At 51.2% G+C, this 19,430-nt stretch overlaps 5 protein-coding genes across 5 annotated transcripts, besides 1 other annotated feature; 2 read left to right on the top strand and 3 right to left on the bottom strand.

Moving 5' to 3' along the window:
* Positions 1-19,430: part of a sequence feature (contig 1.59 1..177453(-1)) that runs on past both edges of the window.
* Positions 2,229-3,654, bottom strand: ANIA_03486 (uncharacterized protein; the record flags this gene model as incomplete). Its single annotated transcript, XM_655998.1, has 4 exons — positions 2,229-2,379; positions 2,586-2,843; positions 2,876-3,434; positions 3,537-3,654. The coding sequence occupies 4 exons, from the start codon at positions 3,652-3,654 to the stop codon at positions 2,229-2,231; spliced, it is 1,086 nt and encodes a 361-aa protein (XP_661090.1).
* Positions 5,827-6,908, bottom strand: ANIA_03487 (glutathione S-transferase family protein; the record flags this gene model as incomplete). Its single annotated transcript, XM_655999.1, has 2 exons — positions 5,827-6,747; positions 6,804-6,908. The coding sequence occupies 2 exons, from the start codon at positions 6,906-6,908 to the stop codon at positions 5,827-5,829; spliced, it is 1,026 nt and encodes a 341-aa protein (XP_661091.1).
* ANIA_03488 (flavin-containing monooxygenase) lies at positions 9,833-11,664 on the top strand (the record flags this gene model as incomplete). Its single annotated transcript, XM_656000.1, has 4 exons — positions 9,833-11,007; positions 11,054-11,184; positions 11,236-11,578; positions 11,649-11,664. 4 exons carry the CDS (start codon positions 9,833-9,835, stop codon positions 11,662-11,664), a joined length of 1,665 nt encoding a protein of 554 aa, XP_661092.1.
* On the top strand, positions 13,561-16,716 carry ANIA_03489 (uncharacterized protein; the record flags this gene model as incomplete). The annotated part of the gene is made up of 5 exons (XM_656001.1): positions 13,561-13,751; positions 13,817-14,129; positions 14,190-15,871; positions 15,936-16,680; positions 16,711-16,716. The coding sequence occupies 5 exons, from the start codon at positions 13,561-13,563 to the stop codon at positions 16,714-16,716; spliced, it is 2,937 nt and encodes a 978-aa protein (XP_661093.1).
* On the bottom strand, positions 16,794-19,005 carry ANIA_03490 (uncharacterized protein; the record flags this gene model as incomplete). Its single annotated transcript, XM_656002.1, has 7 exons — positions 16,794-16,847; positions 17,021-17,026; positions 17,139-17,773; positions 17,826-18,255; positions 18,285-18,668; positions 18,727-18,840; positions 18,877-19,005. The coding sequence occupies 7 exons, from the start codon at positions 19,003-19,005 to the stop codon at positions 16,794-16,796; spliced, it is 1,752 nt and encodes a 583-aa protein (XP_661094.1).

The raw sequence follows: 19,430 nt of genomic DNA, 5'->3' as shown, positions 1-19,430 counted from the left end.
CTAGGATCCATGCCACTGAACCGAACCCGATGGCAATTGTGTGAAGGATAAAAACCAGCAACACTAATGTCTTCATACAAGCCCTTCTGACCAGCGTGTAACTTAGCACCACAAGCAATCCTTCCGGTACGAATTCAAGCTTTCTATTGGCGATTTTGAATGGTCACCGCTTTATTTGTAGACAGAGAACCCCAGACATATGGTGTTATCTTATATATAGTGTGGCTGGTAAAAACTAGGAAAAGCAGCGCAAGTAGCAAATCACTGGCTGAGCTATTGGTGCCTGATATTCCGGTGCCCACTGTGATAACTTATTCGCCGACGCGTGCTAACTGCTTCATCTATCTCTAGCCAGAATAACCTACATGCCTCGTAGCGATCCAGTGCATTGCTGGTGCACCATTTTCATGGCATATTTATTGACCAAGCTGCGTTTATGTCACAGGTGAGCCAACTACGTAGGGGCGATCGAGAAAATAGGACTACTGGCAGTAACCTTTGCTGTCAATTCTGAGATTGTTTGTCCGGACAGATGCTCATATAGTTAATCTGTGGCGATATTCCAAGCCAGGATGCATGAGTGATCTAGATTCATGACCACATGGTCTGATCTGCTCGAATCGCGCCTAAATATCTAGCTTACTCGCGACAATAAGCCCTCGGGATTTTAGTACCTTTTAGACAGCAGTAGATAGCTTATATCAAGCTTATGACAACAACCTGCTAATTCTTCAAACTGCAAGGCCCCTTCCCGCCACTCCCAGCTCTGTCTGAGCTATATTAGAATACAGGCGTTCGATATCGTTAAAACACATTGCATAGAAAAATGCTCCATGTAGGATGTGATTAGGTTATTTGGCATGACACATGACCGCCACTCACATTGAGTTATGATTATGAAAGGAAGCAGATCGCCTCAGCCCTCAGCTTTTGAAATCCGCCAAACACATAGCCACAATGCTAGCATCCCACCTGAGAGGCCAATGATGAATGGCTGTAGAATCTGCACTCCCTAGGTTGTGCGATTGCACCAACTGCTAATAGCAGTAAAGCAGCTCCAGCCCCTCCGACCGCCGTGGCGAATTCAATTGAGCTCACGTGTAGCGATTCTGGAAGCATCTGGGTGACCACTACAACAATGACAGGGAACAGTGGGCCTAAAAAGAAGCCTTGCAGGGACACCGCGACTGCTGAAATATAGAAGTTTGGCACGAGCCAAAAAAAGCCGCTAAAGATAATCGCCAATGAAGAACAATACAGCTGCAAGAAGTCAGCATTGGCCTTTAACCATCCTTGAGTGATACAATAACCATGGTGAACTAAATATTAAACAAGATTGTAGAAAAGACGTATAGAGGAGTGAAATATATCATACCGTAACTGAGAGTTCTTCTCCAACCATCGGCGTAACGAATCCGAGAAAGATTCGACCACAGGTTACATCCAACCAGAACCCCATGACGGCCATATCACTAGCGAATGGGCTACCGTGGCGCACTTGCATCATGAAAATCACGGTCCAGCCGCCCAAAGCAACTTCAACTCCCATGTATAACAGAAGGTAGAGGGCGCAAACCCAAGTCATCGCCATAAATAATTGTAGTTGAGGCAGTCGAAGTAAGAACATGTAGATTAGAAAGACGGTCTCGCAACGCGCGAAGACTCATGGGCGGTACAGTAGCCTTAAATATGCCGTTTCATATATCATCCGTAACTTCCCTTTTTTCTCCTCACCGGTCGGCAAAGCACTTGGATAAGGCACATTGGACGGGGCGACTAATGCGCCGGCGGGTGTGGGGGAGGCTCCATCATCAATCCTGAATTATAGCTGGCACGATCCGAAGCGCGGTCATCGCAGGTTCAGCACGACTGGAGACTGACCCCTGACATGGCAGTTGTCAAGGTCACTGCGGTCCTCGTCCGTACCGACGATAGCGTTAACGGACAGGACTCCGGGGAATGGCACAGTGTCAGCAAAACAAGCTGCCTCGTATCCTGGAAAGATCCACTTCCCCTCAGGCTTGTAATCAAGCTTTGACGTTTATGGAGACATGGAGACATTTGAATGCTCAGATCGATGCATTCTCCTCCCGTTCGGCAGAATTCTTGCTGTTTGCTGTCCAAGACACTGCGGCATCGCCCCTAAGCCCTCAGCGGATACGCGTCCTGTGGAGCTCCCTGAGGCTGTGTCTACGTGTCGGTTTAGTGGGGTAGTCCAGTGTGTAGTCTCAGTAGTACTCAGAGTAGTCTCGGCGTGGAGAGTTAGTGCGCAGGAATTGTTCTGCTGGGGACTGGTCATTGCTTGCCGTTGACATAGATAACAATTTTATGGCAGACATATCGTTGTCTATGCTCAAGCTCAAACCGTTATATTTGGACCTATTTACAGCTAGTAGTACAAGTACGGATGGAGATATTGTTTACAAGGGGACGGATCCTGGTCCATTCAGAATCATATAGAATCTAGCTAGCAACATATCCCTTCAGATGCTACCCTCCAGATGTTAAGGGTACGTCCAGATCTGTATTCTAATAGGCCCAGATGAGCTCTCCCCAGCTGGGATGGTCATCACCCAAAATCGCACCTTCCAAATCTTTCTGCATTCTTGGCTTTTGTTATCCAACGCGCCTTGAGTTTTCGCTTGACCACATATTGGTAGTAGAATATATCCCAGGTAGGATTCTGATTGGTAACGCCGCGCTTGGACTCAGAGATTGTATCCCAGGGTCTGTTCACAAGGACAGCCTCGCATCTGTACCACTTGGGATCGTACTCGACAGTCTCATTGAGATTATACCTGGCCGCATACTCGGCCCCCTTCAGGAGGAGATTTTCCCCAAGTCTGTACAAGTCAACACCCTAGCTCTGGCCCACGCGAGCTGCATATGCAGCCCAGCCATGAGTCCAGACATAGTATGGCTTTGATCCCGGCCAGCCTCGATAGATTGGCCCGTCGACGAGTCGTAGGTTGCGAACAAGCCAGCACAGTTAACCTGGATGAACGCGTCCATTGCATAGTTGTAGAGTACGTCGTCCAGGTATACGGCGAAACTCAACAGGGCTTTGATGCTCGCCATGTCGTAGTTCGCCTGCCCGATAGGGATGGACTGGCGCGAGAAGAGCCAGTAGAGCTGGATGCTGAATCCATTGCCACCCTGCCACTTGGCACCGGCTTCCGTCCAGTTTCCCTCCCACCGCATGATCTCAGCCGCGTTGGCAAAGATATCGTCCAGGCCGATCAAGAGTGAGCGGTCGGTGCCGATAATATTGGTAAGGTTCGAGCCCCATGCATCGAGGATCGTGGTGCTCTGATCCCAGTGCGCCTGGTCCTTGGAGATGTACCACATCCAGGCGTTCTGCCACGCAGCCCTTGCGTCGTGCGCAAACGAGGTGTAGTTTGAAATTGCGCCTCTGCTGAGGACCGTCGCAGGGCCTTCATGCAAAGTATAGTTTGCTTGAGAATAGGATTAGGCACTGAACTCCTCATAGGCTGAGGCCCAGGGCTCTGTCTTCGCAAGCACATTGTTGCGCACACGCTCAAGGTCGTCGTGGGTGTGCCAAAGATCTGGATGCACGAAATCGCCGGGTTTATGTTTGAAATACTTGGAAGAGTCGACGTCCGCTATGTTGTTGACACGGGGGATCGGGCTCATGATGCCGCGTACATGCCCACAGTTGCAGCCACCCGGAGGCTGCCCGCAAGGAAGACAAATGCTCGTAGCACTAATTCCTGGAGCCAGGTCAGCGAATTAATTGGGGAGCCACCGCGTAAATTGCACTCCAGTCATCTCCATCTACCACTCCAAGGACCTCATCAATTGGACGCTCCATAGCCATGCCCTCATTCGACTGAACCAACTGGCCATGTTTGGCACTCCTTCGTCACTCGGTGAGTGTAATGACGCAGAATAAAACTTTCATTGTTACAGAGAGGAGATCTTTACTAAGATAGCATGTTCTTGCAGGAGTATGGGCGTCTACCATCCAATACTACAAAAATCGAAACTACGTCTCCTCCGGTGAGTGAAACCCAACAGAGAGAAATTAGTGCGCAATTTGTACAAGATCATCGGGACCTACTACCTGATAACTGCGACAAGGGGACGAAAAGCGATAGCCACCAAGAACTCTCATACCGAAGCACCGGACCCCCATGGGGCCGTGGGGATATAATCCAGTGGTGAAAAACCCGTCCAGCTCCACGATACGGCATACAGGCCATGCCGACCTGATGGAAGACAAGAAAGGAAATTGGTAGGCCGTGTTTCTCGGTGTACGACCCATTAATGGAGTCGCGCAATTAGTTATGTAGGCTACCTTTGGATTTGGTTTACAGTACTGATGAAGAACCTTCATAAAGGCGGAGAAACATTCCTGACGCCAGACACTTGGGAAGAGGGCTGACCTTTCTCAGACACGGAGAGCCCGTGAATGTGTCGCAGCCGAGCCCACTCAATATACGTTGCAGTACAGTCTGGACGAGGGTAAAATAATCAAGAACGCGACCTCGTTCTCAAATTCTCTCCTTGCTCAAGGGATCTCGTCGTTTACTGGACCATTATTTGGACTTTACAGTACAGGAAAGTGCTATCCAAGTCTGGTCCCAGCAGATCTCGCGTGGGCTCGAACAGGCGAGATTTGAAGCCTACACGCCAGGACCATGTCCATGAGACAGGACCAGTGGGATAGGACCACAGATCTAATCGGAAAGCAATCTAGAACTCTGAATATTTGTCTCCGGTTTTGCTGATACAGCGTCCGCAATCACACTCTGTAGGCAAGTGCCCAGTCAACTGGGCCCGACACAGGACGCTTTGCCGATTTGTTCGCCCAACGTCTAGACGCCCTGATTCACCGCAGCGGGCCGGCACATTATCCGCGTTCCTGACAAGGAAAGACTAACCTGAAACTCGTTCAAACCAGTTGAGAAGGCTGAGTGACCTATATTGAGCCTCCACAATGTATGGGTTCGTCTTTTATCAGGGGGTGATGAGGGCGTATTGGAGCTGACTGCGTACCAGGCACTGCAGCCTTCTCGACCGTCCAGCTGCAACAGCAGTGTTTTCCCGTCATAACAGTTCATTAGGCCCCAGGAAACTTTTGCTATATAAATATATATGCAGGTGGCGACCTCGATAAGTTAACTACAGGGAGAAAAGTATAATGCTATGCGGAGTGGCTGGCCTGCTGTGCAAAAGACTGCAGCCTAACAGCACAACTTTGACAGTTACTGGACACAGGGTATCAGAGCTTAGTATATTCGTCAAGCAGCACAGTTGGACCCTACTTCCCCACTTGAACAGATAATCTTTAATGCTTCAATCAGTCAATACTTGTTTAGATGTCGAGTAGACTGGTGAGTGAAGAGATTGAACCAACTAATTGAAGTTGACGATCTTCCCCCAATCTCCAAGCCCCTAGAATCGTCTGTAGCGACATCAGACCTATGATCCCACACATTGCGACGTTGGGAGCTTTCTTTTAAGGGCTCGCTAGCCCTCAGCATATTGGTGTGGCTATGAAGCGTCCCCAGAATGGAGGGCACGACGGTATGCCGCTGGTTCCACGTTACAATCCGAAAAGAATCTTAAATCTGACACTCTTAGAGATCTGTAAACTATGGCTGTATTTCACCGAAAAGAACGTGTATTCTGGCCATCGAATATTCTGTTGCTTGTATGGCATGCTGCTAACTAGGATGGTCTCGAGGGCGATCGCATGTATTACAATCAGAAAGCAAGTCATCCCCAGTATGCGTACCAAAAGGGCTCTATACACGATCGAGACTGATGACATTCCCAGAACCAGGATGAAAATCCAGGGCGTTAACTAAGATTTGCCTTCTCCGATGCAAGCGGAGCGACATGGAAACCGTGCCTTGGGGCATGGACCCGAACCGATACTTCTCCCTCGGTTGTCTCAATCGTGATCTCCTTGTCCGTCAGACCGATAAGTCTGCCTACGGTTTTGTGTCTCGATCCAGTATCAGCAGGCCACAACTGCACCAGCTGTCCCTTCTGAAGACCGCGTGCCTGAACCAAGGGGTCGCTTGGATCCACCAGATCTCCCGCCTCGTCCGCCGCGGCCATTTTCAATATTTCTGCAACTCGCTCGCCAGAAAGCGCCTCCGGGGCACGCAGAGCTTTCCGGGCTTGGCCCACAGCTGCTTCAAATCTGTCAACCCAGGCAAATACCTTGGGGAACTGGCGTGGTGAGATGTGTTCTTCTGGGAGTGCGCCTGGCGTCGAGAAGAGCCAGTGCAACGGCCACACCATCTCGATGTCAGCCAGGCTGGGCACGGCAGTGCCCGCGAGCCACTGCCTCCCGTCCGCAAGTAGTGTAGTTTCCAACATCTCCACAGCGTTCTTCACCTCAACTATAGCGTCCGGTCGAGTGGCCAGTACAAAGTTGCCGAAATCAAACTCAGGCCCGCCGCCCATCATATCCACACGATCTTTCATAAACGCTTGGTTGTGGATCAGCGGTGTTTGGGGAAGAAGAACCTGGACAATATTCTTGAAGAGACTGGTGTCCAGAGCGAATTTTGCCAGCAACTGTTCCAAGGCTCGTTGTTCAAGTGTCGCGGTCGAGGCGAACGACGGCTGCGCGCCAGCGGCCCGCTCAAGCGTTCGCAGGATCAGGGGCGAGTCGAGGTAGACATCACGACCTATAGAGAGCAGCGGGATACGGCGGTACCGGATCCCTAAACGCGCAAGGTCTGGGCGCGGTAGAATCTGCGGTTGGATCTGTGCATGGGTCAGGTTACGAATGAAGGATGAGGTGAGGAGGGATGGGTATATACGCATTGGTCGTAGGGGATACCTCGTAGGGCAAGATAATAGAGGACCCGGGCCGAAAATGGGGAGTGAGGATAGTGGAACAGGATAATCTGAGAGTTGGCAGTCATTGTGAGAAATAATTTGTCCAGTCTCGTCCAGCAACCTGCGATCTGGGCATTTTCTGGTCTATTTAATCTGCCCCGCAGTCCCCGCTTTGCTGGATTCCTCGGCCCGTCTAAAACAAATACCTCTACGTCCTCCAAGTGTTTCTGCAGGTAGAAAGCCTGCTTTTGACTGCTATCAAATAGAGATACAATGAAGACGCATAGTTAAGGTGACGTCTGCCATGCTATCGTATCATACTAATGTAGAGTTCGCAATCAATGAAATGGGGGAATGAGTATGGTACATAAAATATATCCATGGCAATAAACAAACGAATACATCTTCACGGCACTGCTTCCAAGAACTCGTTCCATTACCATGCTAGATAAACCGATAGACTATTCCTCTGATCAAGGAAGAGAATATAGAGAGCTTTGATGAACTCCAGTGCAGGGTTCCATAACATAGATAAGACACTCCAAGGACGGGCTGAATAGGGCTTAGTGAATGGCACCATTGATACTTTGAAACACCGGACTCTTTAAAGCTCTTTTGGCCGTGGTGCTGATTTAAAGGGTTAGGGTTGGGGTTTTGAATCAGTGGAGCCACAACAGAATTGTCCTCATGGGCGATACAGTCCATAAGGTTGGCCGAGCTCGCCTTATATGTTGACGATGAGCTAATGATTATTACAGGCCAGCATCAATCCGGGCTTGGGCGGGAATCTAGCAATTGAAGGGATCGCGCACTTCACCAGCATCCTGCTCCTCTACTCAAAGCGCACCCGATGCCGTCTTTCGAACAGCTGGCCGGTGCATTCGAGGAGTATCACGCACACCAGCGACTGCGGGCCGATGCGGTCGTAAACATTTCTGGACGAATCACACAATACAAAGCCCAGGAAACATGGCTATACAAACTTGCAGCTCAATACGTTGTTCCCTTGGTCAGTGACAGTTTCAAGCTAGTGCCTACGCAAAGTTCTCCAACGATTGTTTCCGGCTTGAGTATCTTCCCTTGCCTGCTCTGATGCAGGCCTCGCCCAGCAGAGAATCGAGGAGTCAGAGAACCCTGAGAAGATGGAGCCTTTTCTTCCTTCCTGCAGTGGAGGTTCTGGCGGCTGCGGTAGGTGTTGCGTACAGAATGCGGTCGAAATAGTAGGAAGCGAGCTATATGCCTATCCATGGACCCTCTATCATGCACTATTTAGTCGGAGGATTCGATGCAAGCCTTCCAGCATCCCACTTTTGTAGACTTTCGAATGTTATTGCCATCACGATGAATAGTCACGTCGGATCTGAGATCCAGCTGCAAAAAATTAGACCACCCACGTCCAGGGCCTATCAAATCTTGGTTTCACGACACAGAATCCGTCCTCGAACGCTCAGAGAATCCACTCTATCCTGACCGTCCAATGTCCAGTCGTTTGCATCACAGGGTGTTCGGAAGGAATACCGGATAAGATCGGGTCGATAATGAATTTTAGCTTTTAATACATCCTCAAGAATTGTATTATAGTCACTTGACCCTTCGGCCGTTGTGGTCTGTGAGCAGGTGGCCCACCTCGAGACAAGCGATAATTACTGAAACTTTACAAGTTCTGCCCTAATAAGGTAGAGGTAATTCCTAGTGGGCTTCGCAGTCGCAGGAAAATGCCGAGGGCAACTGGAAGTAGAAATAAGCGAGGCCGTATGCGTACAGAGATATTAGTATGCCGACCTCAGAATTAGAGCTTCTTGGTAGATAATTCTGCTCATTTATCTGAGAGAAAATCTGGGAGAAGCTTCACGGAGCAGTCTTCCCTGTGCATAATACAGCAGCCTGACCAAGCATACGGTCCAAACACTAATTATGATTGTTTCTTACGAGGTATAATGTACTGTCCGTCGGCATATTAATGGTTCGGGCTTTTTGAGATTTTCCAAAATCACCCCTGTGCCACCGGCACTAAACATAGTAGTTAAGAGAGCCCTGTAGCCGCGTCAACCTACGCTCATCAACGAGCACAGGGGGTATGATTTCTCACCCAAGTCTTCAAATACGAGAGAACAGTTGAAAGATTTTATGAGCAAAGAATCGTTGCCAAGTTACTTTCACTATCACAACCGTATCATGCTTAAGTGTATGCTTTACGGTGCCAACATATGGCCCATAAGGAACTCGTAAAGGCAGCAAGACAGTTGATGAGAGTAGTACTTGTTTTCTGTTCATGTATACTTTCAGAAAACAATCGTCTTCAAGCTTGTGCTGGATTGATTGGTCGCAATTTTGCTTCCATAATATACCTGACCCGATGAGCGCAGAGCAAGAGGAAGACGCGACTCCTTCGCCTCGCGACCCATCATCTGCCAATCTCTGGTGTCGATCGCTACTAAAAGATTCCCCGCTTCGAACTTTTCTAGATGTATAATGAAAGTAGCGGATTGGGAGGGATATTATGGGTCAGTGACTGGAGCAGCGGGACTCCAGTACGCTTACGAATACGCTTACAATCGATTCTATGTACGGCTCTTCGAGTGGCGGCTCCTTTCGGTGCATGTAAAGATTACAGCTGCGGCAGTAGTTCTCTTACAGTCATGTCTTTTGATTATCGTATATCAGGTTGAATAGTATGGTTCTGAATCCACAGCAGTACGTCTTACTGTGCTTGGCTGTCTTCGCTCTCAAGGAAATAATCAGATTCTACCCCATTTAACGATCAGCTAATATATTTAAATCTCATCCATTTATTATTATTTTCATACTCCTTCTTTTGTAAAGGGATAAGGCCACGACACAATCTTTAGTCTTTCACTTAGTCGTTTGCTTTCTCCTATTCACCTCTGTGTGCCACAAAAAAATGCATGTCAAGGGTTTACCCCCGAAAAAGACCGACGAGCCCACGGATCATTTAATACTGCCTCAAGACCTCGACTAAAGACATCTCGTGAAGTTGCTCTTTCACAAAATGGGCTCCTTCCAGAAGGATAAAACGTTCCACTGTGACGTGATTATTGTCGGCGCCGGGTTCAGCGGCGTATATGGACTTCATAGATTTCGTCAGCTGGGCCTCAATGTGAAGGTATTCGAGGCTGGGGCTGACCTGGGAGGTGTATGGTACTGGAACCGCTACCCTGGACTCCGTGTTGACTCAGAATGGCCTTATTATCAGTTGGGCATCCCCGAGGTATGGAAAGACTTCTACTTCACCGAACGATTTCCGAAGGGCGAGGAGATCAGAAGTTACTTTGACCACGCCGATAAGGTGCTCAATCTGAAGAAAGACATCCAATTCAATGCCCGTGTCAATTCCGCAACCTGGGACGAGACCCGGCTGCAGTGGACCGTGACCACTGAGGCTGGGCACACTGCCACTGCGCAGTATCTGTGCCTCTTCACCGGCGTCCTTCACCGACAATATATCCCGGGATTTCCTGACCTTGGAGAATACGAGGGCCAGGTCTTCCACTCGGCAGCCTGGCCCGAAGGTGTCGATGTGACCGGCAAACGGGTTGCGGTGATTGGAGCCGGAGCCACAGGAGTTCAATTGGTACAGGAGTTATCCAAGAGAGCCAGCCATCTTACGCTATTCCTGCGCCGGCCTCCGATCTGCTTCCCAATGAGGAACCGGCCAATAATGCCAGCGGAAGAGGAGTGCTGGAAACCCTACTATGAGCTTCTCTTCGATGCCAGCAGGAAGTCGCCCATCGGGTTCCCCGTCTCTCGGCCTACGAAGGGTATATACGATGTGTCAGAGAGCGAGCGGAATGAGTACTATGAGAAGCTATGGAAAACCGGCGGTTTCCATTTCGGAGCTGGGAACTACCCTCAAATTCGCGTCGACAAGAACGCATCACGCATGGCTTATGCCTTCTGGGCAAAGAAGACCCGCGTACGGATTAAAGACCCGATTAAACGCGACTTGATGGTACCTCTCGATCCGCCTTTCTGGATACTGACGCGACGGTCGCCGCTAGAGATTGACTATTACGAGTCGCTGGATCAGGATCATGTTGAGATCGTTTCGCTGGCCCAGGCGCCGATCCAGAAGTTTACTGAACGCGGTATACAGACTGCAGACGGGAAGCACAGGGAGTTTGACAACATCGTCTGCGCGACTGGCTTTGAGAGCTTCACGGGGTCGTACGTAATATCCTTCCACTACTAAGGAAACTAACCAGCCACCCAGGGTCGCGACGATGAATATCCAAAGCAAGGATGGTGTTTATATCAAGGACATTTGGGCGAAGGGGATCCGAACCTATCTCGGGATCCTGGTTCATGGGTTTCCGAACTGCTTCTTAAGCTACAGCCCCCAAGGTCAGTTACTATACGTTGTATGATATCACCAAAGCTAAGAGGCGACACTAGCACCGACGGTGATCGCGAACGGACCCACGGTCCTCCAGTGTCAGATAGACTTCATCGTCGATGCGATCGCTAAAATGAGAGCGGAGAACCTTGAACGCATTGAGGCTACGGCTGAAGCAGAAGAGGGCTGGAGACAAATGATCCTTGAAGTAGGAAGCAAGACGCTGGCCGCGGAAACGGACTCGTGGTGGACGGCGGCCAATGTGCCCGGCCAGCCACGACAGTTCCTGACTTACGTCAAAGGTATTGGGAACTATGAGACGGAATGCCGGGCCACGCTTGACGGCTGGAAGGGGTTTGATGTGAGGGAGCGGCCTAACTGTGGCAAGGATGGTGTCGATTCGTAGGTCTCACATTGAGATAGTACACCGTCTGCTTAGCATTAATAGATTCTTCACGACATTGATGTATAGCAAAGCCACGGACTAACCTGCTTTCGTTTCAGCAGGGGCCAGGATTTTCTGTTTCCCGGCTGGAGATCTGATCGACCAAGAGGAATAAAGGACTCCTTGAGTTCATACCAACCTGCAAAAAGCGCATCTCTTCCTAGAGCCACTAATCTAGTGCCGTGAGGTAAAAGAAGATATCACGCTCAATACCAGAGTACGCATGACACCAGTCCTTCGGTCCTATTTACCGAGCCTCATTCCAGATAGTCACTTGCGCTCTCCGACCACAATACACGAAGGGGCCAGCGTTGTAGTATAAACAGGGCCTTTACCGGTCCTCGAATCGTCATCAATCGCGGGTTAATGTCGTTTGATAATACCGGGTTATTTTAAATAAGCCGATTCCTCAATGCCGTCCATCGAGGCGACGTAGAACTGTTTGTGCCTAAGTTGCTCTGTATTACCCTTCGGCAAGGTATCCTGGCCTCAAGCACTAAGCCACAGTACAACGACTTTTTTTATTCATTGCTGAACGCCATTGTCTCCATCTCGAGAATCTCCAGGGCCAGCAAGCAACTGCAGAGTTCTACGCCGTGCCCTTTCGCGCATTAGCGGCCACGTCTGGCAAAAGATCATGTCCATCTAAACATGTGAACCCAAAATGAGCAAAACAGTAGCATATTCCAATGAGCTAGTCTACTTTCCATTGCACCGACGCCACGGCAACTACGCGTCTTTTATACTACAGATTTTTTGACGATGCTAGGGGAAGGAGAAAGCATCAGCCTCTCTGCGCAGCTACGTCGCTTAGGGTTGAAACCCCTCTCACGATCTAGAGACGGGTGCCTGATATTCATACTCATCAGACTCCAGGCCATTGCGCACATTGCAACTTCAAACTATCCCTCCCATCGGACCCTACGTGCAGTCAACAGCCAGTTTCATGGACCCTAACTCCAGTAGCTATCGGCAAGACTCCGTCCAAATCAGAGATCATTTCCTCAGTACTAGCATTGCCGCAGCGAGCCCACCGCCGCCGGATCGTGGGGGCAGTCTATCTCTTATTGACATACCACGGCAGATTGCAAGGATTATAGGCAAAGTCAGGACAGCTGATTGGTGTAAATACGAAGGCGACTAAGCGGCTCGTCCATCACCAAGTAGTAATCAAAGAGTCGCTGTCTTCGTACCCTTTCATTGCGGCTGGCTTGCGGCTGGAAATTCCCAGGGTCAGCCTCGCTAAGAGGGCCGGCCAGATGGCCCTGCGAGACATGCAACAACACATTCTACACAGATGAAGCGGCGGAGCCGCACATGAAATCACTAGGGCATTACCAGTTCTACTGCAAGACGTGCGACCGGCAGCTTCTATGCCAGATTGGGTATGGCTACCACTTTATACCTCTACCTACTGCTTTAAAAGGTTCTGCTAAGCGACAGAGTGCGATCACAGCAAGCCCGTACACCCTCTACAATTATTTAGCTAACCTCGAACGCCCTGTCTAGTTCATTTCTGTGCACGGAATCTAAATTGGCAATAAGCTGCCGGTTCTATGGAGATAGAAGGCTGACTGAGCGGCTGCCCATACACAGAGATGAAGCTTCCCCCCACCTTTTTGCTCTCTCAATTGGCTTCTGATCCTCTGAATCTGAGTAAATGAATGGTTGGACTGTTTAGGACAAAAGCCTTACATCATCTGAGACAATGTATCCACTTCTGATCGAGTGGATCCTGGAACAGATCAGTGTATAGGGCAGTTATGCACATAACCTTGTACTTATTGGACTTGTGCATGTCGATCCACGGACTATTTGCATCATACCCTTGGCTTTACCATCTTTTCGCTGCTTCCCCTCCCCTTTCTTGCTTTTTCTTAAAGCTATTGCCCTCCTTCCACCTCTGCTCTCTGAGCGATTGCACTCATTTAACATATCAATGGCCGACCGCGCCTTGGACGGAAAGGCCGGGTCTGGTCGCAAACGGCGTCTGCCCGCCTTTCTAGACCATTTCAGCGCGCGCGAGCTCAAGATCTTCTTTCGCTGCTGGGTGGCCGTTTGGGTCGCCTCTCTGTTGATCTTCATCGATCCCGTCGCGACTGATTTTGGCCAGGCCACGTTCTTTGCTTGGTGAGTAATGCAAGTTTTTTCGTAATGCTGCGACAGCGCCAGGCAATGCTCACAATCGTTCACAGCATGGTCCTTTTCTTCCTCCCTCCCGCCGGTGTCCTCTTCGTGTATATCCTCGGAGCGCTCTCGTTGTTCGTCGGAATATGTCTTGCATGGGCATGGGGCGTAATCGCGATGAAGGCGGCGCTGGCCGCCAGACCGGGGGCAGAGACGCAGGCAAGAGTAGGGGCGCTTCAGCAGGCTGCCGCAGCTGAAGCGCAGGAGACCGGCGCCTCAGCGAGCAGTATCGCTCAGCGCTTAGTGTATAATGGGTGGATGTTGGATGCGCGGGTTACTGTGATCTTCTACTGTATGCTATGCCTCTTTATCTACTTCATGGTATGTCATCCTCCAGCACGCACAAGGTTGTCACGTTATTAAGAGGAAAATAACTGCCAGGCGCGACTGCGAGCAGCCAACCCCAAGGCTACTCTGACCTCCATCTTTGGGATCATTATTATTGATATGTTTCTTTGCTACGGCCCCATTCTAACTTCCTTCAACGGGACCCTGCCGCTACCACTGGTGAAACCGTCCGCCACAGCCGTAGGGCTGGGTGCCGTCTGTTCTATCATATTCTTTCCCCGTTCCACCTCAGACATTATCCTAGAGGATATGCAGGGACTGCTTGAGCTTCTGAAATCCTCACTGCAGCTCTCTTACTCCGCCCTGGGCAGGTCCTCCGACCAGCTTGGCCCGCAACAGCTTCAAAAATGGCGAATGAAGATTATTGCCCACTACCGGACCCTGGAGCCCTCGTTTGGGTTCTTGCCGCTTGATTTCCATATCGGTAGCTGGGGCGCAGAGGTAGTCACCACGTTCCGAGAGCCGGTCCGCCATCTCGTCGCTGCCATCTTGACACTGTCGGAATTCCACAAGGAGACCGTCGAGAAACGGATTCAGACCCAGGAGCTCGAGCTGAAGGACCCGTCGATTCACCAGCATGAGGACGGTACGGATGAGAAGAAGGACCGGAAGGTGGGCGCACACCACCGCTCGCAGCTCGCAGAGCTCATCCAGGGTTTGCAATACACCCAACACCACTCGATCCCGGAAGACGTTGCCAGCGAGTTTATCAGCCTGAGCAGCAATGCGATGGAAGCTTGCCTGGACGGACTGAGCGTTATTGGCGAATGCCTTCAGTTTGTCGACCGCCAACGCTGGTACCATAAGGCCCCCTCTGCAGCACATGAGGAGCTGCAAGAGCGTACCAAGACAGTGCTCGAAAGACTACTCCAAACGAGAGCGGCCTTTTTGGCCGACATGACTGAATCCCTCGTCAGGGCGTATGGGCCGATCCTCGACAAGCCAGACCACCACAACCACGCAAACCAGGCGGACCAGCTGGCAGGGATTATCATCTGCATGAACTTCCAAGAGCACATGGCGAACACAATGGATAAAACGGGAGCTCTGTTGTCAAGTATGTCGAGCGCTCTTCCCAAAGCATCTCGAACGCGGTTCTATGTACCGACGAGCCTGAAGTATGCGGGCCGATGGCTGGTTGGGAAGAAGGACAAGGCTCCCGTCATGGCACCTACAAACGACGATAGCCCTGCCCAGGATCCGGCTGGGGATGCCACACAGACTGCGCAGGAGAAACTGCGTGTCCGCCGCGGATACCGGCCCCGGACACGTCATCCCTTGGGCAAGGCGATCCTTGGGACTTACCACTGGCTGACGTGTGATGAGGGCTTGTTTGCACTGCGCATGGTGGTGGTCACTATCGCCGTCTCCATCGCCGCCGTTCTTCCAAACACTGCTGGGTTCTTCTACCGCGAAAGGGGCCTCTGGGCTTTGATAATGTCGCAGACAGGTCTGTTGGTGTATATGGCCGACTTCACCTTCGCCGTGCTCACCAGACTGATCGGCACCGTCGCTGGAGGAGTCCTGGGGTTGCTCGCTTGGTACATCGGTTCTGGCCATGGGCCAGGCAATCCGTACGGCTTGTCGGCAGCCCTGGCTGTCTTGCTGGCGATTTTCCTCTGGGTGCGGCTCTACCTCCCGCCAGTGTTCCTTCAAGGGGGGATTATGAGTGCTGCAACGTTTCTCTTAGTGGTGGCCTACAGCTACGTTGATACGTGAGTTCCTGCCTTCCTCCTATCGTAAATAATGCCTGTGAAATCTAACGATATCTATGCTCAGACACAACCCTGCGTATGGCAACCCTGGCGTCGGGTACCAGGTCTTCTGGCGACGTCTCCTCCTCGTGCTGATAGGAGTTGCAGCAGCGATCATCGTCCAGATACTGCCTCGTCCCCCATCAGCAGCACGGCACGTTTGCAGCTCGCTTTCACGTTCTCTTCGCACTCTATCAGATCACTACGCCCTCCTCCTCTCCTGCTGGGGTCGTGTCGGCGACGAGGGCAGAGCTATTACCGAGCCTATCTGGCTCGAACTCACCGAGTCACTGGTGCTGCTCGAAGGGCCAATATTCAATCTCCGTTTTGAGTTTTCCAGTTCTCGCTTCGACTCTGAGAGCCTCGGCCAAGTCAAACAAATCTGCCACACTATCAACGGTCTCCTCGCTCGACTGCTTGTTGCATCGGCGTCCCTCCCACAAGCCTACAAAGACCGTCTCTCCAACCACATGGGTATGCTCGACCATCGCCGTATCGGCGAAATCATGGCTGTGCTCGGCGTAGCCGAGCAGTCACTTCGCACCGGTGACGCGCCCCCCGAGATCCTCCCAACACCACTGGTCCGACGCGCGCTGGAGCACTGGCAGACGCAGACACTTCTGGATGAGTACGCTGTATTGGATGCGGAGATGATCCGTGATGAGAACTACCGGAGCTACTGCGTTGCATTGGCGGCGTACATTTCGTTCTTAGGCAAAATCGATGAGTTGGTCTTGGTGGTTAAGGGAGTGCTGGGGGAGGCCCATTTAGTGAGTCAGGAGCTGGTGGATTTAGTATAGGTTTAGAATATACGTATATTTTATTTTAATGGATTATTGATAGGCAAAATATACGCCTATTTTAAGTCTCGAATGAGGTATCTTCATCGATTTCTAGTGTTGTTCGGAATGGCAGGGCTTGTCTTTCGGGCATATGACTACTTAGGAGTCTACAGATTTATGTCCATCATATAATTATAATGAATGTATAACCCATTAATCAAGCCTTCACAGCTTCGTCCAGGACTCGCAGTAATCAGGCCTCAACAGTGCTCACCCTGAGCCAACTGCCCACATTCCACGGTCCGTGGGACGTTCATGGTTGACCTACAGTTGCCTAATAGTCTCATTTTCATTTTAGGGACTACATTATAAGTGCAATCTCAGTTACAGATTTATATCGTATATCGTCAGCAGGCATTGAGATCAATTTTTGAAGACTAAATCACCAGACTTTCCTTCAACTTGTACTTGAGCGGCTTCCCATTACTGCTTTTGGGGAACTCCTCTACAAACCGGATGTTCTTGCGCAGCCAGTGCGGCTCACTGAGGGTGGCCTCTACATGGCGGTTGAGATCGGCCTTCAGCGCCTCCTCGTCCAGATCGGCCATAGTTCTGGGAGAGCGCACGATGAAAGCATACGGTCGCTCGCCAGCGTCCTCGTCGCGGACTCCAACAACAGCTACTTCAGCCACGGCCGGATGCGCCGCCAGATGTGATTCGATCTCTACCGGTGCTACCTGGAGTCCCTTGACCTTCATGATATCCTTCTTGCGGTCAACAATATCCAAGTGAGGAGTAACCTTGCCGTCTTGGCCTGTCAGCCGGAAGACAGCGATATCGCCAGTGCGGAGCCAGCCCTGCTCGTCAAAGACTTCTCGGGTGGCTGTCTCCTGTCCGAGGTACCCCTTCATGATGCTGGGCGATTTCAGGAGCAGCTCGCCGGGTTCATTGTACGCCTCCACCTCGTTGCCGTTTGAGTTGATGAGTCGCGCTTCGACGCCTGGAACGAGACAGCCGTCTGCACCAGGATAGGTGATGTTAGGGTCGGTGATGGAGATAATTACGGCAGTTTCAGTGAGTCCTTTCACAACGGTCAGATATCGCACATTCGTTACCTATTATCATAAGCTTACCGTATCCTGGGAGCACTTGCCACGATGGCCGCACGCGGCTCAGCGCCTCTGCCAACCGGGGCCCGAAGGGCCCTGAGCCGGTCACGACGGAAGTGACCGAGGAAGTGTCGCAGAGATCGAGGAGAAAGGGATTGTTGACGAGAGCAGAGATAATCGGAGGAACTAGATATAGGCGCTCGATTCGGTACTTTTCGATCGACGCCAGAGCGGCTTGCATATCGAAGCGTGCATGCAGGATATAGGTATCCCCCCGCCAGGCCGTCAAGTGTGCCAGGATCAGCCCGTAGCTGTGACTGAGAGGCAGAAACCCGAGGGCGACCTCGGTGCGCCCCTTCTTCGGGCCAGCTTCAAACGTGGTCGCCTGAATGATATTGGCAATGATGTTGTAATGCGTGATCATGGCGAGTTTCTTCACAGTCAGCGCGGATTCCTCGAGCCGCAGTTCAAACTAAGCATTACCTGCAGACCAGATGTCCCGCTCGTTGGACATAAATATGCCACTTGCTCCTTTCCTTGTCCCTCCGCCCAATCTAGTGCTTCAATTAGCGGTAAAGTCGCGCCTGCGCTGATCAACTGTTCCACTGTCTGCTGGCCCTGATCGGGGAGGGACGGTTTCCTCCCGAGCTCCTCTGGCAGGTCGAGCAAGTAGGCCCTCGGGTCCTGGACCTTGCTCGCGACGAGCACCTCGTTAGCAGTGGGCAGCAATGAGCGGCAGGTGAAGAGAACTCGACACTCGGTGAGCTCAATATGCCGTTTAATCTCCGCGGCTGAGCTAGTCGGGTGCATCAGCATACAAATGCCGCCGATCCGGTGGATCGCCCACGAGGCAACGAGGAAATCAAGCTCCAGATGAATTAGCAGCTTGTGCGCATGCTCTCCTGCACTATTGTGCTTCTCTTACCGTGTTGAAGCTGAAGATTCCAACAACCTTGCTCCATGGCGAGCCCGTGTTGGGGGACCACCCGAGCTCACGGCCAAGGCTGCGCGCCAGGGCGTCGACCCGGTCCGCAATGGTCTTGATGGTGTATGACTGCCCAGAGACGGCACATACCAATGCTGGTTTTTCCTCGGACCAGTCGTAGAGGTGACGGCTGTCTCGTTCGACGAGAAACTCGTGGATGGGGCGGGAGGCCGGAATGGCCATCATCTCAGGGCCCCATACTGGAGGGGTGAAGATCATCTTGACAAGGACGGAGTGCTGAGTTACTGTCCTGCAGACGAGAGCCTTCCTCTCCAGATATAGATGTCTGGTATTGTATAGTCCATGCTGACGGGGTGGCTGATATGGCTCGGTCCCGCCAGCTCTCGGGGCCGTTCCTTAGTGTTCCTTGGTGCATCCTTTGGACGGGTGATGACCCTTCTAGAATACGTATAGACTATACAGTAGCGGTAAGGGTAATCTGACTACCGATGCAAATTGCATAATGGGCGAGTTAGTAATGTCCCCTGAGGCTGGTGAAGGGCTCATTTCAGCTTAGGCGTCCTGACAGGCTCTGGCAGTCTGGCCCCCAATGCCAGGCCTCTAATCCCCTTGCAGGTAAGACCGATGGGTCATTTCTGCAAAGATCTCGCCATTAGCCAATGATACCTTACTCAAGCTGCATG

Source organism: Aspergillus nidulans, chromosome II (genome assembly GCF_000011425.1).
Source record: "Aspergillus nidulans FGSC A4 chromosome II".
Classification (NCBI taxonomy): domain Eukaryota; kingdom Fungi; phylum Ascomycota; class Eurotiomycetes; order Eurotiales; family Aspergillaceae; genus Aspergillus; species Aspergillus nidulans.
Note: the sequence above shows the minus strand (reverse complement) of the source record. Positions and strands in the feature narration are given on the sequence as shown.